The following is a 21,880-nucleotide window of genomic DNA, read 5'->3' as shown; positions in this document are numbered from 1 at the left end:
GTATATGGCACTTTTTCTATATGATGGGCGAGCACGAGATAATAACTTGTTTGCTCTTCTGGCGACACTTACTTGACATTGCTTGTTTACATTCGTCAGGCTTGCGTTTAGTCTATATATGTGAACCACCGTGGTTCATGCGGAGTTAAAATGTATATGTAAGATGTAACATAGTAGTAGTAGTCGAAACGGTTGGAGAGGAGTGTTTTTTTTCCAAACACGCACGCGCGCACACAAAAGAGGTTAGAAAAACTCGAATGATGTTGCTTGTTCATATATTAACTCGGCACAGCTAAATATATTTGTCTACACTTTAGTAACTGTATCTCTCGACAATTTGACTTTATACATTTCCCATCTTTGTCTCTCAGTCTTCGAAATTCTTGTATCTGTGGAACGAGATTTCCGATTAGTAGATTCCTTTCTTCCTTTTCTTTTCATTTCGTCGTTTTATCACACTTACTTCACTGGCTCGTACGGGTATAACCACCGGGAACACGATCCAAGTGACGCATTCTGGATAATCGGCAACATTGAACGATCCGGAATAGGTGTAGTATCTAGTGCAATAGGTCGCCCAACGCATCCAAGATAAACTGTCTAAAACGTAGAATTATAAAAATTTAGCGAAGAGGAATGTAAATTTCACTCTTTTTCGCTCGATCGAAAACAACAACTTCACACGATTTCCCGTTTTTAGATGAATTTCTTAGCTAACTTAAAATGATTTCACGCACGAATTAAAGTATAAAACTTGTATATTTTAATATTCTATGTATCTTTATGTATATAAAGAAAGAAAATTTGTCGAATATTAAAGTCTATATCGTTGTTTCGCGCGATGTTTTAATAATAATTAGCAAGATGCATCTTCGGTTCGTCAAAGCAAAAGATCAAATCTTACGATCTCGATAACGTGATCTCTCTATTTTTTAATTACGATCTCTCTATCGACTGTCAAACTCGAACGGTCCAATTTTAGATAAAATTCGTGAAGCGATATTTTAAAAAAATCAAACATAAATAAACGCCGCATCGATCCGAGTGGTGTCTGAGAGTCGCCATTGAAGGGCAAAGGATTAATTAACGAGTAATTACAAGCATTTCGAGTTTGTATCAAATTGCGTAATTAAAATGTTTGTTTTATTGAAAGGTATAAAAAAACCGTAGTTAATCACATCATTGAAACTCACTTCGAGTAATCGATTGTATGTAAAAAGATACATCGGTGTATTTACTTTGATCGAGGGATTACTCTGCTGTTATATCGCAAGCGACATTATCAACCGAGCGTTCTCGCATTTTCGTCGTCTCACTCAATCTAATCCAAATTTAAAATGCGTGCAACTCGTTAATTAAGCCTTATCGTCACTGTTAGAAGGCAAAAGATTAGTAACAATGATCCCTTACTAGGTGGTATCTTCGTTTCCATTTCCGTGTCCAGAATATCCTTCAAATTCTCCGTTATCCTTTCCAATTGCGGATTAATGCAAGTACAACAACCTGGTTGCACCTTTTCGAAAATTAAGCGAAATTTGTACTTTTACCATAAGGGATAAAAGAAATAGGGAAGGGAAAAGAAGGGGCATCGAAATCGCGATGGAGATACCCGTACCAAAAATAGATATGCCAAAATGCAGAAACCGTCTTTGTGCTTGAAACATTCTTCCATTGTATGATACTTTCTGTTCCAATGTATCACGTGCCCTTCCATCGAATACCTTGACGGAGCATAATTATTGCATTGATTGATTAATTGAGAGGGGGGAAATGAAACGATTTTCATTTTCTTTTTTTTTTTTTTTTTTTTTTTTCGTTTTCATTCAATACTGTTTACCAAGTATTGTTTATCGTATGCTCGGCACCGTTGCAATTGTCCTCGCCCCAATGGAAATGCGCGCTTTCAAACTCGTACACATCGTCTACCAGCGGCCCACCGCAAATCGTGGATGGAATCCTGTTTCCGCTTAAAGTTATTTTCGCTGAAACCAGACGAGATTTCGAAAGAGGAGAAACGTTTCGATTCGATTCGAACGTTCGAATCGTCACCGAGATTACCAGTTTGACCATTATTTATCATCTTCGCTTCACCTTCGTTCAACCAGTGGCCGTTCAAAACAAGTGGAGGATATTTTCGTTCTCGTACCAATCTGTCGTCTAGATTAATTGGAGATTGGCCTGTCACTGGTAAACCTAAAGAAAAAAAAAAAAAAGAATATAAACACAATTTGCAAACATATATATATATATATATACACACACATAACCTAACAATTTAATATCAAAAGTTTCGATTATCGTCGTACCGATTAAACCTGTATATTCATCCATCGTTGCCGTTTATGATCGAATTCACGAACGAGATTTCACAGAATTGTTACATTTAATTTAGTTAGAATATATCCAGTTTGAAATTTTCTGATTTGAAGGATGCCATAATGAATATATGGGGATAGATGTGTTCGAGGTTAGAAGGTTATGTTTTTTCCTCCTCTTCTTTTTTTTTTTGACGCGTTAACAACAAACAAGGAAACAAGGAATAATATTGAATTCACCCTTTGATTGTAAATTATGTATTGATCACTTTGCCGATTAAATTTATCGACCTTCATGGGTGAAAGGGGGAGGAGAATGCGATGTATGTAAATAAATTCTTTAAATTATAATTTTTAATAAAAAAATGTATTCACATAGGGATGAACGGAATAATATAGGGAATATAACAAGATTGACTATAATCAACAATGTCCGGTATTATTCTTCATGCTACAGCGTCTTCCGTGATGTGGTAAATTATTCTTCTCTGAAGCCGTTGCTGCGACCTGTTATTTTTCAATATGTTCCTCAATTTCCCGTCGTAAAGGCTTCTAAACGCGTCTATCTGCGATTCGAGTATACAAAATATACGAGAGAAACGTGCGTTGCCATTCAATCATTTTTTTTTTTTTTTTTTTTTTTTTTTTTCCTTATATAACAAGACCAACCTGGCGAACGGATATTTTGTTCACGATCGGCGATATGATCCAAATAACGCATTCTTGGTAAGGTGGAGTGGTAAGAGAACCCAAATAAGTATAGTAACCATGGCCTTTGCACCCCTCCAACATCCAAAGCAAGCAATCTGTTTACAAAAATTATTCACGCATTACTGATTCGCTTCGCTTCGTATAATCCCCAATCTATACGAGAAAGCAAAAACCGTGCTAAAAAATTAAAAAATTACAAGGTGATATGTTCGTTTGGCTTCCCATCAACTTGATCTTTGACAAGTTGTTGGTAATTTCTGCTAGGGAGGGATTGTCGGGTATTCCAGGGCAGCCCACCACCTGTCAAACCCACGAGATGATCACAAACGAGTTTATCTCGATATTGTTAATTCGCGCAAATTAAATTGGTAAAAAAGTATCAAGATGGTACACGTACTTGCATGAAATACGAGAGCACGGCGATTCCATCCGGTTTGTCGTAGCACTTGTCTATCGATCCGTAACGGGTGTTCCAGTGCATCACCTGTGCCTCCATCGAGTACCTGTGGAAACGCGATGGATTAGGATTTGGGATCGGGCGCGTTTTCGAGATGGAAACATCTTACCAGACACCGTTTATGGAGTGTTCCGCGCCGCACGAGTTCTCAGCGCCCCAACGGAATTGCACGTTCATGAATTGAAACTCGTCCTTGGACAATGGGCCGCCCCGCAGAAAAGGTAGGGATCTGTCGGAAATTTCTATGACGACTGAGCAGAGGGAAAAAAAGAGAGGAAGAGCAATTTTCTCTTATTCGAGCAAAGAAAGAATTTGCAGAGAATTTTTTAACGTTTTAACGAATGATTTGTCAAAGAATTTTTACCTGTTCTACCCGTGTTCGTCATTTTAACCGTCCCTCTGTCCGACCAGTAATTCGTCATGTAGAGAGGTGGAAGTTTCTTGGTCCACGTGAACGTTCTGCACAAATCGATCGGTGATTGCCGCCATTTAGGCAATCCTGTTGACGACGTTGATACGAAAGTGGGCTTGACAACTTGAAACGAATCGAGATTCAATTCAAGGATCGTTGCAATAAGATATGCAGGTTATAGCGATACATTTTTCCAACGCTTACCTCCTTTCTTTTCCCTTCTGAATAACATTCTTTTGTGTTTCAACGAGAAAATTTTCTAATCAAATATATAGCCAAAAATACACATATATATACATATATATACACATATATGTATATATAAGATCGGATCGAAGCGTAAAATTAATTCAAGTTATTAGCTGCATGTTGATCGAGATAAGATTGTGAGGTTTGCAACGAATCTCGTTGCGTTCGATGATACAATGTTTTTCGTACGAGTATGCAATTCGACTGTCGCCATGTTCGATATATATTACACGATCGTTTCGATAACTCCAATTAATCATATATATATATATAATACATAATCTCGTATAAGCTTCGCAAGAAGATCTCTCTCGTAGAGACGCAGACAATACGAAAGAAATGAAATATGAAGTGAATTATACGTTAGATTTTTATTAAACATACACACGGCACGACGTTTAATATAATATAATCAATAATAAACTTTAATAATATACTTTTCGACTCGATAACGACACGTAATAACTTAATTCACGTAATAAACCATACGGCCATTCAATTTTTGCACCTCGCGATAATTATCCTTTATGCAGCGGCCCTCTTTGTTGCGCAACATGCGAAACAGGTCCGCCTGATTCTCCGAAATTCTGACCGGTTCCGGGAAAACGATCCAGATAGCGCACTCGTAATGCGGGAACGTGGTGAGCGAGCCCAAGTAACTGTAATAACCGGGTGATTGACAAGCTTGCCTCATCCAGCTCAAGCAATCTGCGATGCGACAACAAAAAAGCTGATAATTCGAATCGAGAAATCTTTGAGAGAATTGATTTGAATGAACAAAAAAAAAGGGGGGGGGGGAGGAGGAAAATTCTTAACGTACTTGCCGGTAACTTTGCGTACGAGTTATATTGGGTGATCTTGTAGAGATCGTCGGTGATCTTGGAGAAAGACGGATGCTCGTCCCAGGTGGGGACTTGATAGGCTTGAAGGAAGTACGAGCATATCGCGAGGCCGTCGTTCTCGCGCCAACATCTCTCGATCGTTTCGTAACGTTTGTTAAAATGTATCGCCTGCGCCTCCATCGTGAACCAAGTACCGTTCAGCGTGTGCTCGGCACCTTTGCAGTTCGACGAGCCCCATCGAAACACGACTTCGGAAAGCTCGTAGGTGTCGGTCGCCAGAGGGCCTCCTTGGATCGTTGCTGGACTCCTGTTCCCCTCCAACGTCACTCGAACTGTCATGCCGATACCGTCGTTTTTAATGGTAAAGTAATAATGATAATAATAACAATAATTGATCTAAACAAGGAGAAGGTAAGAGGACAGTCACCTGTGGTCCCGATGTTTCGCATTTTCGCCTCACCGTCGTTGCTCCAATGGCCGCTCATTATAAGGGCGGGGAACTTTATCTTGATTAAGTTCCGTTCATCGATATCGATAGGGGATTGGCCCCATTTTCGAGAATCGCCTTCAACAACAATGAATCGCAATTAAACGAGGTTAAAAAAGAGGGATATTTTTTTTTTTTTTGCTCCCCTTTTTAGAATCAGAAAATTTCTTACCGGCGCACTCCATTTCCTGTACTTCACTCATATCGCATCATCTGTCTTCGACACGTTGATCATTGCGCGTGATTATACCACGATTTACTTACATCGTGCGACATGGTGGACATTTTCATCGCGCTTTTTTTGAACTTTTTTAATTTTAACTTTTTTTTTCCAACCCAGTCTGAAAGGAAACGAGAGACGTATATCAGATATATCTATATACCAGTAATATCGAGATGTGAACAATTAAATGATGGCGGTTGTGTAGTCAAGCGTGAAGTTGTACGCGATAGGAATTATGCGATAGATATTGCTCCCTCGATCATTGCTCGTTCATTTTTCCCAACGATTAACCCAAAAAACATGTTAATCTTGTCGAACGTTTTTAAAATTGTCAAGTGAAAATTCTTGTTATCCTTATCCGTTTGTCTATCCATGTATCGGGTCGGGCAAACGTTTTCAAACGAGTTTCGTCAAAGTGTCGTCGCGTCGAACGTAAATAGATCGGGGACGATCGTTGAAAATGATAAACATTTCAGTGTCGGAATTCATGATACTATGTAGCAGTGTCCTCCTCATTTGTAAGCCGGACCTATTTCATGACCAATTTCCAATCCATGCGTTAACGTTTTTAAATTTAAATTTGTTCAAGTTTTACTACTGACCGAGGTCCTCGACTGGACCCAATTGTTCCCCTGGGCGGAAGAATGCAATTTTCCACGGTACACGTTCGGTTACGCGGACCGCAACGGGCCGCACATGTGGAAAATGTTGTATCCCGACAGTAATGGCAGCAATCAGTCGCCTATCAACGTCGCAACGCGGCTCGCCGTTGTGGTGCAACCGTCCGAACCTCTTCGATGGACCGGCTATGACAAAGGGCCATTATCGATGACTATAACCAATAACGAGAATAACGGTGCAATTTTCCCACCAACGGTTCAATAAGCAAAATTATTTATTATCACCATTCGAGTCGATCCCGATTTTTCTTTTCTTTTATCGGCCTTTTCGATCCTTTTATCCGCTTTTAACAATCGTTTCGTACTCGATTTCCAGTGGTACTGAACACGATGTGGAGCAGCTCGACTCGACCGTACATCCAAGGTGGATGCTTGACCAACGTATACGACATCTGCTCCATGGTGTTTCACTGGGGCCACTCGAACGACGAAGGTAGCGAGCATACGTTCGATTACGTTCGATTTCCTATGGAGCTACAAGTGTGGCACATAAAACGTGGCTTCAACTCGTTGCTGGACGCGATCACGGCTAAAGAAAACGACGGCATATTGATCGTTTCGTTCTTCTTTCAGGTTCAATCTCGTTTGTATTGATCTAAAAAAATGTGCATAAAAAAAAAAGAGAGAGAAATATCTTCGTAACGTACGATATTTAAGGATATTTCTTATATAGATTACGAACGCAGACAATCCTTACTTGGACCACATCGTGACAAATCTGTGGCGTATTATTCAACCTGGAACAAAGGTGCACATTCCTCCTTTCCCGCTGTTATGGATTTTTCCAACCTTCGAAAGGGATTATTACACGTACAACGGCTCGTTTACCCAACCACCGTGCAGCGAGATCGTCACGTGGATATTGCAACCTGAACCGATTGCCATATCGTCGTCTCAAGTGAACCGTTTATTCCATCGTTTAATCTATTAATTAAATATACCTTTTATTCGTATACCTACCAACCAAATTCCACCGTAGGTTGCACAATTTCGAAAAATCTGCTCGCAAGACGGACCCATTTTGTTCAATTGTAGGCCCGTTCAACAAGTGAACGAGCGTAGCGTCTACTTTTACGCATAGCGCATACATATAAATATATATATATATATATAATATATATATATATATTCGTTAAGTAGTAAGATTTTAAATTTTACGCGTTTTTTTACGTGAGTGAAAATGTAGAATCGAAATGTGTGATCGATTCCAATCGTCTTGCATCGAAACACTTTTTTTTTTTTAAACTTGTAATCCATGCGTGTAAAGTGATTTTTTTAAATTAAAAATTAATCAAAAAGCGAACGTGTTGTTTTTTCTCCACTTCTTCACGACGATACGACGAAGAAATTTTGCATATGCAATGATAATAAACACAATTTACAGATAGCAATTACTTTATTTTTCTACTATATATATATATTTTTTTTTCTTTTTTTTTTTTACACACGCGTGAAATACTTTCCAACAAATTTCGTTAGAAAATAAAGACGTAACAAAGTTAAATTCACTCATCGCAAGATATATATATATATATGTATGTATGTATGTATGTATATATATATGTATATACGTATTATCTATTTGGCACGAATTATTGTAACAGATATATTTCTTTTCTTTTTTCCTCTTTTGTAACAATTATCCAACGTAAAAATGTTTTCTTTCTCTCGACATTGCGAACACTATGATGAAGAGTACGTTATGTGTGTTTTTTTTTTTCTTTTTCTTTCATTTCGTTTTATTTCGATGCGCGTCAACTTTTTTTTCTTAAGCTTTTCTTGTCGTTACGTCAACTACACAAATTTCTATCACACACATGTATACATCGATATTGCGTACATTCACTCTTCGACGGTATATTTTTTGTTCTTCGGTAAAAAATCGCAAAGTAGTTTCGAACATATACGCTTGCCAATGTATCGTATAAATCGCGTGAGTCTCGTGTGAAAAATTGCATATCGCATATCCCGCGAGAAAAAGGGAAGAAAAACGACAAATCTGTCGATTGTGTTCATTGTTTCATCGAACTCGAACTTTCATCTCAACGTTTCTCGTCGTTGTTGCGCGATACATATTTACAGATCCACCCGTAATTCAAACTTTGGTTCACTGCGACGTTTGGTACGTTTTTATCTCGTGAACGCAAGAATATATCGGAACTTTTCGATCAGTGTTGTTATTTCAAACTATCACTCACTGGTACCCGAGTGTTAATCGAACAAACAAATTATTCAAATTGTGCAAAAACTTTCGGAATAAAAACTTCTTTGAACGGACTCGCGTTTCGATACAACGCTTCGTCCATCGAGGCGATTCGACACCCGATAAAAGCCGATCGTGTTTCGGCCATCTTCGACTACTTAACCGATGTTGGTCGAAGATAGCCGAAGCACGAGTGGCGTTAGATTCGACGTTCTCGACCGTTCCACGAGATATTCACATATAAACATTCGGACACTCGAGTAATTTGAATTAATAATTCTTTCAGTTTCGACATTATTCGAATATGACGAGTCGTATAGTCATACCGTCTCAAATGATCGGTTTGAGAATCGTAGCGTGTTCTCGTATTCAGAGCGAACACGAGTGGAATAACATTTTTATGTACAGAATTTATGTAGACATCTTTTACCCGTTTCGTCACGATATTTTGTAACGAAACACACATACAAGGGACGGGAATGGGCTGGAAGGTTCCGAGCAAGCACAGTTTTCAATCTATACGATATAAATTCCACGATCATTGAGTGTTCTTAAAAAATAATAAAAAAAAAAAAAGAGATTCGTTTCAAAGAGACTCGACAATCTCTTAAGCAACGTTTACATTTAGGCTATTTTTTTTTTTTTGGTGATCCAAATGTGACAAATTTCATTTTTAAGAATTGATCGATTGAATGGAAATGTTGTGTTTCAATGTAAACGCGGCTTTGCGAAATCTGCTCGAAATATCCATGTTATTATTATCACGTATGCATCGTTGTTCCCTCGAACGAATATTTCCATCGCAGAATCGTCGAAAGTGAACGGATGAAACATCAGAATAATGCGTCGTTTGATCTCCTCGAAAACCAGATAGTCTGGAAATTGGCTTCCCTCCCTTCTTTTGTGCTCTTGCTATCCCAAGAGTTTCAATCCACTTGCATCTCCCTTATCGTTCGGCAAAGAAAAGCCGAGGTTATTATACCAAATGTCTGAAACATACATAGGGTAACGTACGTGATTAGATTTCAGAGACAAGCGAATTCTCCGGGTAAATTCGATGGGATATACGTACTTGTATCCCAGCCATCGCCATCCCCAGGAATACCAATGTGAAGCTCTCGCATTGCAGCCAACTTGTAACTTTGAGGAGGCAGCCCTGCGAACGTATTTACGCGGTTACAATTAAAATAAAGAAGGAAAAAGAATGTTTTTTTGCTCGAAAAGTGAACAAAAAAAAAAAAAAAAGAAAAAAAAACGATTAATTTCACAATCTCTCGAGCGATATTTTTTTCCCTTTAGAATATAAAAATGAATTAAATTACTGTTATCTCTTTTCTTCTTTTTCTTCTTCTTCTACATTTAGATTTTACGAAGCTAATTGAATTGAAAACTATTTTAGAGAGGGAAAACTGGTTGTCGGTAATTTCCATAATTTAATTAATTACAAGTAAGTCGTTCGACAAATGGAGCGTTCCAATTCAAACCTTCATTTACCAATCCAATAAATTGATCCTTTCCCGTTATACATATATACACAGAATCTCATAAATATGCAAAGCGCGAGGGAGATAAGTATCCTTCGGCTGTCAACGACCTCTCCGTGTAAGATCGATAAATATCGTTTTCCTTTGTTACATAAGTATATCGTTGTACAACTTGATTGAAAAAAATAAATAAAATTGATAACGCTGTCGAAATTGTTTAACCAACTAATGGAAACAATTAAGATATGAAAATAATAAAGTTTTACCTCTTGATGTCTATATCCATCGTGACCTTCTTTGTCCTCTATTTGACAGGCTAGTTCGTCCTTTGGCTTTGGATTCAGCCACGGTTTCTCCGTCTTATTTCGAGGGAAATCAAGATTTAACTTACGAGAATATTGCACGAATGAATTTCAAAATGCGAATTACTCACATGCTTGTTGAACACTCTCGACACGACGCTCATTGGGCTTCCCGTATTTTTCACCTGCCAACCAATACACCAATATTTCGAGAACGATCGATTTTTCTAAGAAGAGAAGAAAAAACTACTTCCAAAACTATTCTCTCTTTTTCTCTTTCAACAAAAATTTCAAAATTGTTAAAATTTTTCCTAAATTACAAAAGAAGAAAATTGTTTAAACCTCCGTTTAAAAATCTTGCACGATTATCTTGCACTGGTTTTCGAACTTTACACAACAATAAATATTCCATACCTCTGTATTTTTTAAAACGCAGCACGTCAGGGGGACCTGCCTCCTGTTCCCCGAAATTTGCGCGTCCCTCCACCACGCGGTGCCATTGTAATCCCCGTATCCGTGAATTCCGCAGCAATTAAACTGCAATGAAATCGTCGATGTGTGCTTTTTCGACCGAAAGGAAAAAGAAAGAAAAAAAAAAAAAGGGCTCAACGCGCGCTTATTAAACATTGCTCGGGATAAAATCGTTCCATCGTGCGGTTTTCGATCGTTATTATTCTCGAAAATTCAACCGAACGTTGCATCGAACGTTAAAATAACATAAATGAGTCGTTAATCGTCGTCTCTTTTGAGTTAAACAGTTAAACGAATCCCGCGAATCTCCAAATACAACTTAATGGCGTGGGAACGTTTCGTTAATTACGATGGCAATTTTTTCTTTTTCTATTTTTTCTTTTTTTTTTTTTTTTTACAGCAATAAATACAGCTTCCGGAGTCTAAAAACTGGAATTGTGCTAAATGAACGTGTGACGTGCGTAAAACAAGGAAATATATAATTCGTCCCCTTTTTTTTGATAATGGAGGACCGAATGTTTTTTACATTTTTTTTTTTTTGAATCACCCTTTTCGATTCACCTTTTAATCACAATCGTACGCGATGTTGTTGATACGTATAACGTAAGAACGCTCTTAAAATAAATAATCGATCGCTATTATTAAACTCGGCAATTAATTAACCTTGTATTGGGCGAAGTCGAGACTGTGGCTGAAAGGGATGTCGCTGGTCGGCTCGTGGCCGTAGCCGACGGCTAATTTGCTGATTAGCCGCTCCTCCAATCCGGAAAGTATTCGAAATGTCATTATACCGCCGGCAGCCGCGGTGACAAGCTCCGTGACGATCAGCGCCACGAGCATGCTCATGTACTGCACAGATAAAACGTAGCGGTATGAGTGGTAGGGCCTTGACTACTAGCTTATTATATATCCGTGTATATGATACGAGCGAGATACATCTATCGATAACTTACGGTGGCCAGTATGCACTGGCTTCCGTGGAGAGCTGCGCGGCATCCAAAGAAACCGACTGTCAACACGGTGAAACCGAGGCCGAGCAAACTGTAAGCTATCAGATTAATAGTATCGTGCGGTGTGGCATCGTGCACGAAGAGATTTAACAGGTGACCTTTGCTTGGCTCCAGCAGCAAGCATGCTCCTATCATCAGTACCGTACACCCGGCCAACTATCGAGCAATTTCATTTTTATGCGGCTTACTTTCGAGAAGTTATTAATACGGAGGTACTTTATGCAATGAAGAGGGAAATTAAAATTAAGATAATCGCTCGACGATGGATCGTTGAAATCACTCGTAAAGTAAACATTATTTTTATCGTTGAATTACATTCGAAAGATAGAGGAAATCGTGCCCTTGAAACCGTTGTTTGTTTCGTCCCGATATCTCAATCGGTTCCCGAGATATAAAGCTTTAAGTATGTACTTAAGATAACGTCGAAGTTATGAATGAGTACGCGACCTATCGATCTATTTTATTTTTCTTGAAAATGCGTATTACGTTCTTCAGTCGTGTTCAGTTTCTTGTCTGCAGATTGGGATAGATCAGCGAGACGAAATGCGAACGAAAGATCCGAGTAAGAAGTAAGAACGGAGATACTAAACGATTAAAAATTACTCTTTTCTTTGCACGACGATATCTCGAGAATCGGAAGTCGTATCGAAATAAATAAAAAAGCGTTTTAAAGGGGAAGATTTCGCGCTTCCAACCGTACCCTATTTATCGATAAGAAGTCATTATCTTCGGAGTTATAGCGGTTCAAAGTTTTTCTAATTTTAATAAATAGGATTCAATCGAATTAAATGATTAAAAAATTATCTTTTCTTTACACGATAATATCTCGGGAACCGGAAGTCGTATCGGAATGAATGAAAAGGCATTTTAAAGGGCAAGGTTTCATGCTTCCATTGATCGCTCGTTTATCGACTAGAAGTTATCATCTTCGAAATTATAGCGGTTTAAAATTTTTGTAATTTTAATAGATTTTTATCAAATTTTAATGTAAAATAGACAATGTAGATGTATTTGTTTCTGAAAAAATATTATTTAGAACGATCTTGCTAGCGATATGAAGACATTAAATTGGAAGATAGAAAATGTAAAGCAATTTCTCTTCGCTTCGCTTTCCTTTTATATTTTTAACCGTTCTAGAGTGGTATCTCGATCCAATTACATAAGGTACCTCGTACGTTTCAGTGATAACGTATTTAAATGGTATATAATTGCTATAGAATTGCAGAAGTTTTCGTCGTTGGGGCGAAAGTTTTTATCTACGTGAAATTAAATTGTAGTGTTGCAAATTACCCCACATTTGATATTCACATATACAATTCATACAAATATATATATATATATATATACGAGAAAATTTCAATTTGAAACATCTCAAAACAAAATTATACCAGATATATACTCGGAGAGAATATAGATGGAATATTCTTGCGCTCTGGAGAATACCTCGATTGTTTTCGTACCAAAAAAAAAACTTAACATTTGCATAAACGTAATAATTATTTCATTGTTTGTAAAAATTATTCAGTGAAAATATCATGCTTATTTAAAAATATTCATGTGACAAACATGCAGATATTCTATTTGAAATAAAAACAATTATTTTACTTCGATTTATTTTGAAGTAAAGTTTTAAAATAATATTAATACAATTCAATTATTTTCGAAAAACAAAAGTGCAAACAAAACTAAAAATTATATCGTACGCAATATATTGCAAGGAAATTTTATATTTTCAACAACACGGACGAAATAATAATGCTGCATTTTAAACGAATTCTTTTTTTTTTAAATACTTTTATTCCATCGATGTTCAACTCCGTCCATGTAAAACAAATGTCGTGTTATTCGAGGATTATCTTAAGTTGCATCTGTGCTGTTGCAAATCAGCAGCATCAGCTTTTACTTCGTCGAAAACTCGCGATTCAACAAACTGATTTAACGACATCGATCCATTACCGGTTATGCCGGATCATCCGATTGCCGTAAAATTTCTATTATTACTCGATCGATCGGCAATACCTTTTTCACCTTTTTCTCGTATTTCCACTTTGAAAAATTTGTTTTCGTTCCACTTTATCAAAATTACACAACTTCTGCAACTCGTATGCAATTTTTATTAGGAATCAATAAGTTAGTTTATTCACTGTTACTGAACTTTCTAGGTGATTGACTTTACTAGGTGATATGCCAACGATATACATTCTTACTTTACGACGCGCGTTTATCTTTGTTTACGCTTTATCAGAAAATACCAAAGCTCTTTGGAAAATACATCATACGTTACGCGTAAAGGCATATTTTCATTTTTCTTTTTTTTTTTTTTTTTAGATATAATATAGAAATAGAATCGATTTTTGCACAACGAATGACATACAATTAATCGATTTTGATATACTTTACCCATATCAATAAGTTGAACGTGAACAGAACGATTTTCAGGTACTTCATGCCGATCGTTTTTTGAAGGCATCAAATAATCATCGATCTGCAAAGACAATTTCCATCAACGTGAATTATTTAAAAAAAAAAAAAAGAAAGCTCGTTTTCAACTCACTACACTCCCTTTTTAGCATCTATTAAAATTCTCTTATTACGATTTTTCATCGTTGAAAAAGTTCAAAAAATTAATTAATAATCGTAGTCAGGAAATTTATTTGCTCACGTTTCCTCCACGCGTGGATTAAAATTTACCGTGTCTCGTTAAAACCTGTACGAGCGATTGAACGCGCTAATCTCTAAAAAGTTGAAGCATAAAAAAGAAAAAAGAAAGGAGATGGAAGGAGAAAGAACGAAGGTTAAATCGTGCGATCGATGAATCTTTCGTTCTCACTCCTTTCGTGCTACGGCGAAAATTTGTTGCACGTTGATCGAAACAACGATACAAAATTTATAACTCTGGGACAAAGAACGGGGATTATACTCTTTGCGGTCTTTTGAATTCCGGGGACACAATTATAACTCGTGCACGCTTTCTTTGAAAAGAAAATTGCCTCGAATTGCCTTTATTCTCATCCTCGAGTATATTAATTACTATATACGTCCGTTATAATCGGGATTAACCATTGTGAAATCCATTACTCGATGCACATAATATAAGGAAAAGTTTTAACACGAGTTTTAACACGCGTGAAAATTAATTAATAATCCTTCCTTTGCCCCTAATCCATTGATTTAACGTACGATTCCGTCGCTCGACGAAAAATAAACCGATGAATATATCACACAAACCGTCGACCAAGTATTCAAATTATACCACTAAACTTCTGATTGAAATCACAAGTTTTTCTTACAATCGACGAGAGAGAGAGAGAGAGAGAGAGAGAGAGAGAGAGAGAGAGAGAGAGAGAGAGAGAGAGAGAGAGAGAGAGAGAAATTAAAGTCTAACGAGAATCCTGGTCGATTTTCATCTTCCCCTTCAATTTATCGCATTATTATTATTAATCGATACACACATCACGATGGAGCGCACAAAGCTCGAACAATATCTTCCACGAATACTCCCATTTATCTTTCCATCGGCCGCGATATTACCGCCACCAACACCATCACCACCATCATCATTATCATTATCATCATCATCATCGTGATCATTCGTGCAAACATCGGGGTACAAGTTCGATCCCCTGTTGATTCGTTCCTCGCTCGCCCAGTTTCACGCTTTGCTCGACGAAAGAGAGAGAGAGAGAGAGAGAGAAACGAAGGGCGGGAAACGCGGGGTTACAACGCGAAACAAAAACTCGTAAAACTCGTACGTACACGTTTACATCCCACATCCATCGATCACCATCGATTCACAGGTGGTCCAACACCGTCAACGACACCTGGCAACAACACCACCACTTCTCCACCAAAATTCGCCTTCTCCTTCGCGACGAGGGGATCTCGTGGCAGGATAATCCCCCTCGCTCGATCGTCGACGCGTAATCCTGGACGTGGCCGATCGTGGCCAGCGAGGAAGGAACGAGGAGGGAGGGAGCGATGGACGAGGAGTAAGGGGAGGGTGGAGAGAACAGAACACGCGCAAGACACGAGAGATCGATCACGATACGATGTCTCACGTGCCAACTCTCCCGTGCGAGGATTTTCTCTTACTATTCTCGACAAGGGAGCCCTCGAACAAGGGATCCTCTCGATACCGATCGAGGATCCCGTACGACCGAGACGACACTGGCGAGGGCAGATGCTCGCTTGTCCAGCTCCTCGCTGCGCGCTCACACACGCTCTCTCTCTCTTTCTCTCACTCGCTCTTTCTTTTCTCTTCATCCGCCTCGCCTTCACCACGGGTCCACGGCGCGTCTGCGCCGCGGTGGAACGGCGCCGACGCTCTCTCGTCCTGCTTCCTAGTCGATCCCTGCTCGTTAATCCACGCGTTTCGACACGCTCGAGAGCCGCGCTCTGTTCCCTCGTTTCGACGATCGTGCTTCCAGCAGGACAAGCCTCTGTAATATATCCTTTTTCCAGAGTTTTCGAAAGATCGAAGGGACGAACTGGACGATGGACGGAATCGGTCCACGAATCGTCGTTTGGGAATCGAGAGTGACGAGTGAGTTTTCGCTATTTCAAGTTTTTCGCTTGCGCGATGTTGCGACGATACACGCTTTTTCGAAGAAAGTTACGCGATTGGCGTAACTCGAATACCTTTTCTTCTCTGTTTTGCTCGTTTTCTTCTTTCTTTTTCTTGAATAAGGGAATTTCGTGAAGGGGATTGGAAACGGACGAGTTTCTCGGTTAATTTTCGGTCGGGGGAGGGGAGATGATTTCGTTTGTCGGATTATATTCGCAATTTATGTAAATATAATAGATTTATTAAAAGTATTAACAATTTTTTACAGCATTTCGTTCATTTCACGCAACACGTGTATAATTATACATACATACATATATATATATATATATATATATATATATATATCGTAAATGATGTTGATGCTCTAATCCACGAATTGACGATACGGATCGTTCTTTTTTCTTTCTTTTTTTTTTCGACGCGTTTAACGTTTTCTAAATAAAATAATCGAATGATAAATTCGTTATGATACAGTCGGAATGTTCGCCGCACGACTAGAGATTTAACCGATCAAGTCTCGCGATTTCTTTGTTAACCATTCCTTGCTCCACCTTGTTTTTCGCGTTAAAAATTTTAAAATAAAATCGCGTTAAGTACAATATTTCCCGATCGAATCGATTCCAAGTATCCCCATACTCGAAACGCATTCCGCAGAACGTTTCACGCTACAATTGCGCGATTATTCCTATTTGTCAAACACCTGCACGAAGGTGCAGATTTTTCGCATTTTGAAACAATTTGGCACACATTCGTCAAAAATATTCACACAGTACATATGATCCACAAAGGATATATATCATTCTTCACGGCGATGAGTTGACGATCTCGATTGTTCGTCGTTCGAACGGATGAAAAAAAAAAAAAAAGAAACGAAAGAAAAGAAAAAAAACGGAAGAGCGAAGGCACACAGGATGCGTGAATTGTCGAACACATCTTCTTATCTTTTTTCGTAACAATATACGTAACAACGATATGCCTACCATTGGTCGAATCTCGTTAAAAAAAAAATAATAATAATAAAATAATAAAATGAGCAAACGCGCGATTATAAATAAAAAAAGATCTTATTATACAACGGATATTAGGGGGGAAGGAGTCTCTCTCGTTACAATTATTTAAGTTCACGGGGCCGATCATTCGTATATTCACAGGATCACACATTCGTACGATCACATTCAAACCGCATTTATCTTTTTTTTTTTTTTATAAATCGATTAACTTATATTTAATATACTTAACAGCTACGTTGAGTGGACGGTACGTTTGCGACACGTTGCAATCGCTTTATTATCCGCACATTTTCCAAATAAAAATCAACGCGTGGTGTGCGAGGATTCCGCGAAAAGAAAAATGATATCCGTTTCTCCTCTCGCTAACAGGGGAACGGAGGTGATGAAACGTTATTGCACAGCAGCAGGAGATTCGACGTTGGTCCTCGAAAAAATTGTCCAAACGTTTCTCTACGTTTCCGTAAATCGAAGAAGCTCGTTCGAAAGTCGTTCAAAGGTCGATTCGAAAGTTATTCGAACGATTGTTTACTTTTTTTTTGTCTTCTCTTTTAAACGAGGACGCAGTTCGAAACTTGCAGTTGGCCCTCGATTTCGACGAACGAAAATCGTTTCGATATCCGGGCATACGCGTCGAGAACAAAGAAAAAATTGGTATTCATTCGCGGAATCGATGGCAGAATTTCGTTGTACAGTCGTGACGGACCCCGAACGACGGTCCAAAACAAACACGGCGAATAACAATTTTTCTCAAATATCAAGAGGAATTGTTCGCCCCCTTGAAATAGCTTCTAAAACGTCGAAAGCTTTTACTTAGGGGAAAGAGCGGCGGAGGGGGGAGGGGCCTCGCTCGTTCCTTTCCTTCGTCCCTCCTCGCGCGCGACCTCGTTTCCACGGGTACGAGTGGCGCCGCACAATGCTCGCGATTGAAACTTCGCCACGCGGAACAAATTCTCTCGCGCGCGCCTCGAAAGAAAACGAACCGTTGGCATCCGTTGGCTTTCAAACTCGTGCCTAAAAAACCTACCAACGCTTACACGCTTCGTCCCCCCACCCGGCGTGAAATTAATCTCGATAAAAAGCTCTCGCTCTCCGTCGGAAAGAGAAAGAGCTCGAATCGTGGTAAAAATCTCGCGAATAATTTTTACTCTCTCGAAATATATATATATATATCTCGAGAGAAGAGTAGCCGTTCTGCGCGGGAAGATGGCGGAAACAAGAGGGGGAAGCGCGTTGGAAATGACGCGCGGTTTTCACAACTCGGTGGTGGTTTCGACCGGGCTCTGCTCACCCAGATACGTGAATCCCAGATGGGAATAGTCCCTTTTCTCCCTGAACGTCACGTTGTCGTTGGAGGGGCTCGGGCTGAGCAGCGAGTCGTTGCCGTGGTTGTAGAGCGGGTTCAATACGGGCGTCGCGTCGTGGTTGTTCAACGTGGCGGTCGCGTTGCCGCCGTTGTTCTTTCTTCCAAGTGTGGATCGCCGCAACGAGTGGATGTTCGTATCCGCGTGGGTCCCCGCTATGCTCGAGGCGCGCGCCGTGGTCGCCGCCTCCGAGCTTACAGGGCTCTGCTGACCTGCGAACGGACACAGGTGGACAGTGATGAATAGAACTCTCTCGATATTTCGCCCGATACGGCTGTTTTCAATATACGAGCGAGCCGAAAGAACGAGGATACGTTCTCGAAAAAAATTTCAAACTTTTCTGCTCTGAGATCGAGGAAAATATATATATATATGAGTGTGAATTGTATATTTATTTAAGAGTTTCGAAGTTTAAGAGAAGGATGAAAGGTGTACGTATGAAGCGATACAGGGAATTTCTCGGGGAGGGGATATGTTGGAAGTTTAACGCGCAATTAGTTTGCATTCTCTATCTTTTTTTGCACTCTTATCTTTAACCTCGTTCCCTTTCGGTCGCGCGATACTTTATATACATATCCTTGTAAAATATTTTTATCGAAGGTTAAAAAAAAAAAAAGAAAACAGTCTCGTTCTTTACGTTCAATATTTATCGCCTCTCGTTGAAAAAAAAAAAATAATCTTTGATTTTGAAATTCGATCGATCCAATAAATTTGGAATCTCGTTCAAAACGTAATGATAAAATTGAAAAGATAATTATGATTGCGAAACGAGATATTATATTTATAAAAATGTTTTCCAATTACCGGTACTCTCTCCGTGATCTTTGGTAATGTAGCTAACGTTGTCCAGGCTGAACGCGTGATTCTTATTGCTGAAATCGAGCTGAAGGTCGTTGTAACTGTCGTTGTCGTCAACGGGCACGCTCATTTGAAGCACCTGCGTCTCGTATTCCTTCAAATTCGGCTCCACGTACACGGGATCGTAACGGGGCACCACGTACATCCGTTGCATCCGTTCCTTGTACGCCTTGTATCTGTGTAACGAAACGAGAGAGTGCGAGGAAAATTTGGGCGTGTCGAAACCCGAGCAAGAGTGAGAGAGAACGAGATACGAAGAAGAACGACTGATGTATCTTAAACGCGGTTGCTAAACGTTTTAAGAGAGGCGGCCAAGCCGGAAAGTCGTAATTAATTCTACGAGGGGTAATAAAGGAACGATGAATTTGCACGGTCGGTACTCGTTAATCGAACGATGAATGTATTCATTTCGACGCTTGAAAACATTTTCTTCTTTCACGCGATAAGAGAACAATTCTCCATGAAATTTTTCAAATCGAATCGTGATAAAAAGCAATGTTCGTACAATAATTTTTCTGTTCCGTCACGTTACATATTATTTGGCACTCAAATTCATATAATATCATTGCTTCATATAACTTTCCACTTAACGTATTATATTATTATTACAAAAGTATTCGAAATTCTTCAACGTTTCCCGTGTTTTATTAAAAAGGTTGAAAACATCTTTATTAAAAAGATATGGCTTGTTGGAAAAAAGAGAGAGAATTAAGCTCACTCACCTGGACCAGGATACGCAAATGTAGACGATACCAGCAACGCCTAGAATCAGTATGACGCAAGCGATGATGATCAACGCGTACGGGAACACCTCGCCGCTGAAAGCAATGGCGGTCTGAGTGCGTATCGGTTCCGGTGGCATCACTGGCGCGTGGATGTCTATCGCGTTGGCTCGAACCAACGTGGACACGTCGAAAGTGATGTTCGACATGGCCGTCTTCTCGAATATCGATCTGCAACGCGCAACCATTGATTTCGTTACTACGGTTTGTCAAGGTACGAAGTCCAAGTCGCGAATATGTGGCAATTCGTTACACGTTGACTCGTGTAATTGTTTCGTGGCAATTGCTTTCGATTTACCGACAATTTTAAATCGTAAATTTTTGAAAATTCGAGACAAGTTTCGCTTTATCCGTTTTTTTAACTCGATTGGAATCGTGGAATATAATCGTTTGTTGTCAATTTCGCGACGCAAAGCTTCGATATCTTTGACACAATTTTTTCGCGACCTGTATCGATTTTTCGTGGCGAGAAGCGCTTTGCGCGGTTTACGCGGTTATCGCTAAAAATAAAATCTTTTCAACCTCTTTTCAACTATTATTATTAAAGCTCGTGCATTTTTTGTTTTTTTGCACGCGACACATTCGACCGTTGATCTTTCGTAAAAATAGAAAAAAATATATATTTTAAATAATTCACATTTTTGCAAATGATTTGCAAAAACGTCTCACCTTTGTATCCTCGAGCTGTTCCTGTCCAAAATAGCCTCGGTGTCCGGGTCGATCGCGTAGAACCACACGTCCGAATCCTGAGGATACATCTCGATAGTTCCATTCTTCGTCAAATTCTTCCTCACCGCTATCCTATCTATCCCGATGAGAAGCTCGCTCCTCTCCTCGATGATCCCTGCAATCTTGGACGCCTCCTTCTGCAACGTGTCGGGCGACGCATCCTGGACGACGAGTATCATCAGATTCTCCTCGCCTATGAGATTCACTATCACTGGGGCAACGATCGAGTTGAAATTGTCGGTCGAGTTGGGATTGTCCCGAACTCGAACGTCGAATTTGAAGGGAAGCTCGGCCGGGTCGACGTTGTCGAAGGTAGCGGTCGTTCTTATTATGCCGGAAGAGGTGTCCATCGCGAAGTAATCCGATCCTCGCCCCCCCAGTATCCTGTACTCGAGCTTCCCGTACTTTCCGTTGTCCTTGTCGTGGGCCTTCACCTGGATCACCGTTGAACCGAATTGCGCAGACCGCGGAATCGCGGCGAAGTAACGCCCCCTCGACAATTTCGGATCGTTTTCGGGGAAGATGAATTCAGGCTTGTTGTCGTTCACGTCCAGCACCTGAATCTTCACCTGGTGATTCAAAAGATTTGAGAAATTGGAAATTTTCATATTATTTATAATTCTCTTTTTTAGATCGTCGATTATTATTGATCTCTTCGATTTTTGGTAATTTGGATGACTACGTTAATAAAGATCAATGAAAGATTTGAGATACTGGAAATTTTTAT

At 39.4% G+C, this 21,880-nt stretch overlaps 6 protein-coding genes across 23 annotated transcripts in view; 2 read left to right on the top strand and 4 right to left on the bottom strand.

Annotated features, from left to right (window-relative positions):
• Positions 1 to 258: 258 nt before the first annotated feature.
• On the bottom strand, positions 259 to 4,353 carry LOC100862979 (carbonic anhydrase 2-like). Of its 5 annotated transcripts, none has more exons than XM_086902481.1 (12): positions 4,100 to 4,353; positions 3,848 to 4,018; positions 3,593 to 3,734; positions 3,424 to 3,529; positions 3,224 to 3,326; positions 2,985 to 3,121; positions 2,059 to 2,193; positions 1,838 to 1,982; positions 1,616 to 1,721; positions 1,411 to 1,513; positions 464 to 600; positions 259 to 389 (listed from the first exon to the last, which is right to left on the bottom strand). In XM_086902481.1, the coding sequence occupies exons 6-12, from the start codon at positions 3,034 to 3,036 to the stop codon at positions 279 to 281; spliced, it is 789 nt and encodes a 262-aa protein (XP_086758607.1). In that variant the 5' UTR covers positions 3,037 to 3,121; positions 3,224 to 3,326; positions 3,424 to 3,529; positions 3,593 to 3,734; positions 3,848 to 4,018; positions 4,100 to 4,353; the 3' UTR covers positions 259 to 278. The 5 variants fall into 5 exon arrangements, with proteins under 5 accessions (XP_086758607.1, XP_086758608.1, XP_086758605.1 ...); XM_086902482.1 differs by having other exon boundaries at positions 3,593 to 3,712; positions 4,100 to 4,322; XM_086902479.1 differs by lacking the exon at positions 3,224 to 3,326 and having other exon boundaries at positions 4,100 to 4,346.
• Positions 4,354 to 4,496: 143 nt separating this feature from the next.
• LOC100863326 (carbonic anhydrase 7) lies at positions 4,497 to 6,439 on the bottom strand. Of its 2 annotated transcripts, XM_086902488.1 has the most exons (5): positions 6,299 to 6,439; positions 5,646 to 5,814; positions 5,414 to 5,551; positions 4,965 to 5,318; positions 4,497 to 4,852 (listed from the first exon to the last, which is right to left on the bottom strand). In XM_086902488.1, exons 2-5 carry the CDS (start codon positions 5,674 to 5,676, stop codon positions 4,611 to 4,613), a joined length of 765 nt encoding a protein of 254 aa, XP_086758614.1. In that variant the 5' UTR covers positions 5,677 to 5,814; positions 6,299 to 6,439; the 3' UTR covers positions 4,497 to 4,610. The 2 variants fall into 2 exon arrangements, with proteins under 2 accessions (XP_086758614.1, XP_086758613.1); XM_086902487.1 differs by lacking the exon at positions 6,299 to 6,439 and having other exon boundaries at positions 5,646 to 5,881.
• Positions 5,958 to 7,679, top strand: LOC100870326 (carbonic anhydrase 3). The gene is made up of 5 exons (XM_003699110.4): positions 5,958 to 6,214; positions 6,286 to 6,552; positions 6,693 to 6,949; positions 7,050 to 7,274; positions 7,356 to 7,679. The coding sequence occupies exons 1-5, from the start codon at positions 6,157 to 6,159 to the stop codon at positions 7,455 to 7,457; spliced, it is 909 nt and encodes a 302-aa protein (XP_003699158.1). The 5' UTR covers positions 5,958 to 6,156; the 3' UTR covers positions 7,458 to 7,679.
• A 74-nt stretch (positions 7,680 to 7,753) lies between these two features.
• LOC147658380 (tetraspanin-11-like) lies at positions 7,754 to 16,018 on the bottom strand. Of its 3 annotated transcripts, none has more exons than XM_086902484.1 (9): positions 15,603 to 16,018; positions 14,247 to 14,331; positions 11,790 to 12,002; positions 11,500 to 11,685; positions 10,780 to 10,902; positions 10,497 to 10,550; positions 10,330 to 10,422; positions 9,652 to 9,735; positions 7,754 to 9,568 (listed from the first exon to the last, which is right to left on the bottom strand). In XM_086902484.1, the coding sequence occupies exons 2-9, from the start codon at positions 14,292 to 14,294 to the stop codon at positions 9,506 to 9,508; spliced, it is 864 nt and encodes a 287-aa protein (XP_086758610.1). In that variant the 5' UTR covers positions 14,295 to 14,331; positions 15,603 to 16,018; the 3' UTR covers positions 7,754 to 9,505. The 3 variants fall into 3 exon arrangements, with proteins under 3 accessions (XP_086758610.1, XP_086758611.1, XP_086758612.1); XM_086902485.1 differs by lacking the exon at positions 15,603 to 16,018 and adding an exon at positions 15,299 to 15,379; XM_086902486.1 differs by lacking the exon at positions 15,603 to 16,018 and adding an exon at positions 14,401 to 14,419.
• A 168-nt stretch (positions 16,019 to 16,186) lies between these two features.
• LOC105734954 (uncharacterized protein C15orf61) overlaps positions 16,187 to 21,880 on the top strand; it is a 76,613-nt gene continuing 70,919 nt past the window's right edge. For 6 of the 7 annotated variants that reach the window (XM_086902497.1, XM_086902506.1, XM_086902498.1 and 3 more), the window contains exon 1: positions 16,189 to 16,389. The gene's annotated coding sequence lies outside the window, so the exon portion shown is untranslated. Of the gene's footprint in view, positions 16,390 to 21,880 lie in introns of all 7 variants that reach the window. The other variant, XM_086902490.1, reaches the window with a different exon arrangement.
• Cad99C (cadherin 99C) overlaps positions 16,630 to 21,880 on the bottom strand; it is a 97,915-nt gene continuing 92,664 nt past the window's right edge. For all 5 annotated transcript variants that reach the window (XM_086902472.1, XM_086902473.1, XM_086902476.1 and 2 more), the window contains 4 exons: positions 21,094 to 21,722; positions 20,365 to 20,595; positions 19,589 to 19,818; positions 16,630 to 18,996 (listed from right to left, as the gene is read on the bottom strand). In XM_086902472.1, coding sequence (XP_086758598.1) covers positions 18,674 to 18,996; positions 19,589 to 19,818; positions 20,365 to 20,595; positions 21,094 to 21,722 — 1,413 coding nt within the window. In that variant the 3' untranslated portion in view covers positions 16,630 to 18,673. The remainder of the gene's footprint in view (positions 18,997 to 19,588; positions 19,819 to 20,364; positions 20,596 to 21,093; positions 21,723 to 21,880) is intronic.

Source organism: Apis florea, unplaced genomic scaffold (assembly GCF_048593485.1).
Source record: "Apis florea isolate Af1SG1 unplaced genomic scaffold, ASM4859348v1 contig_2272_pilon, whole genome shotgun sequence".
In the NCBI taxonomy this organism is placed as follows: Eukaryota; Metazoa; Arthropoda; class Insecta; order Hymenoptera; family Apidae; genus Apis; species Apis florea.
This window is presented reverse-complemented; position numbering and strand designations above follow the sequence as displayed.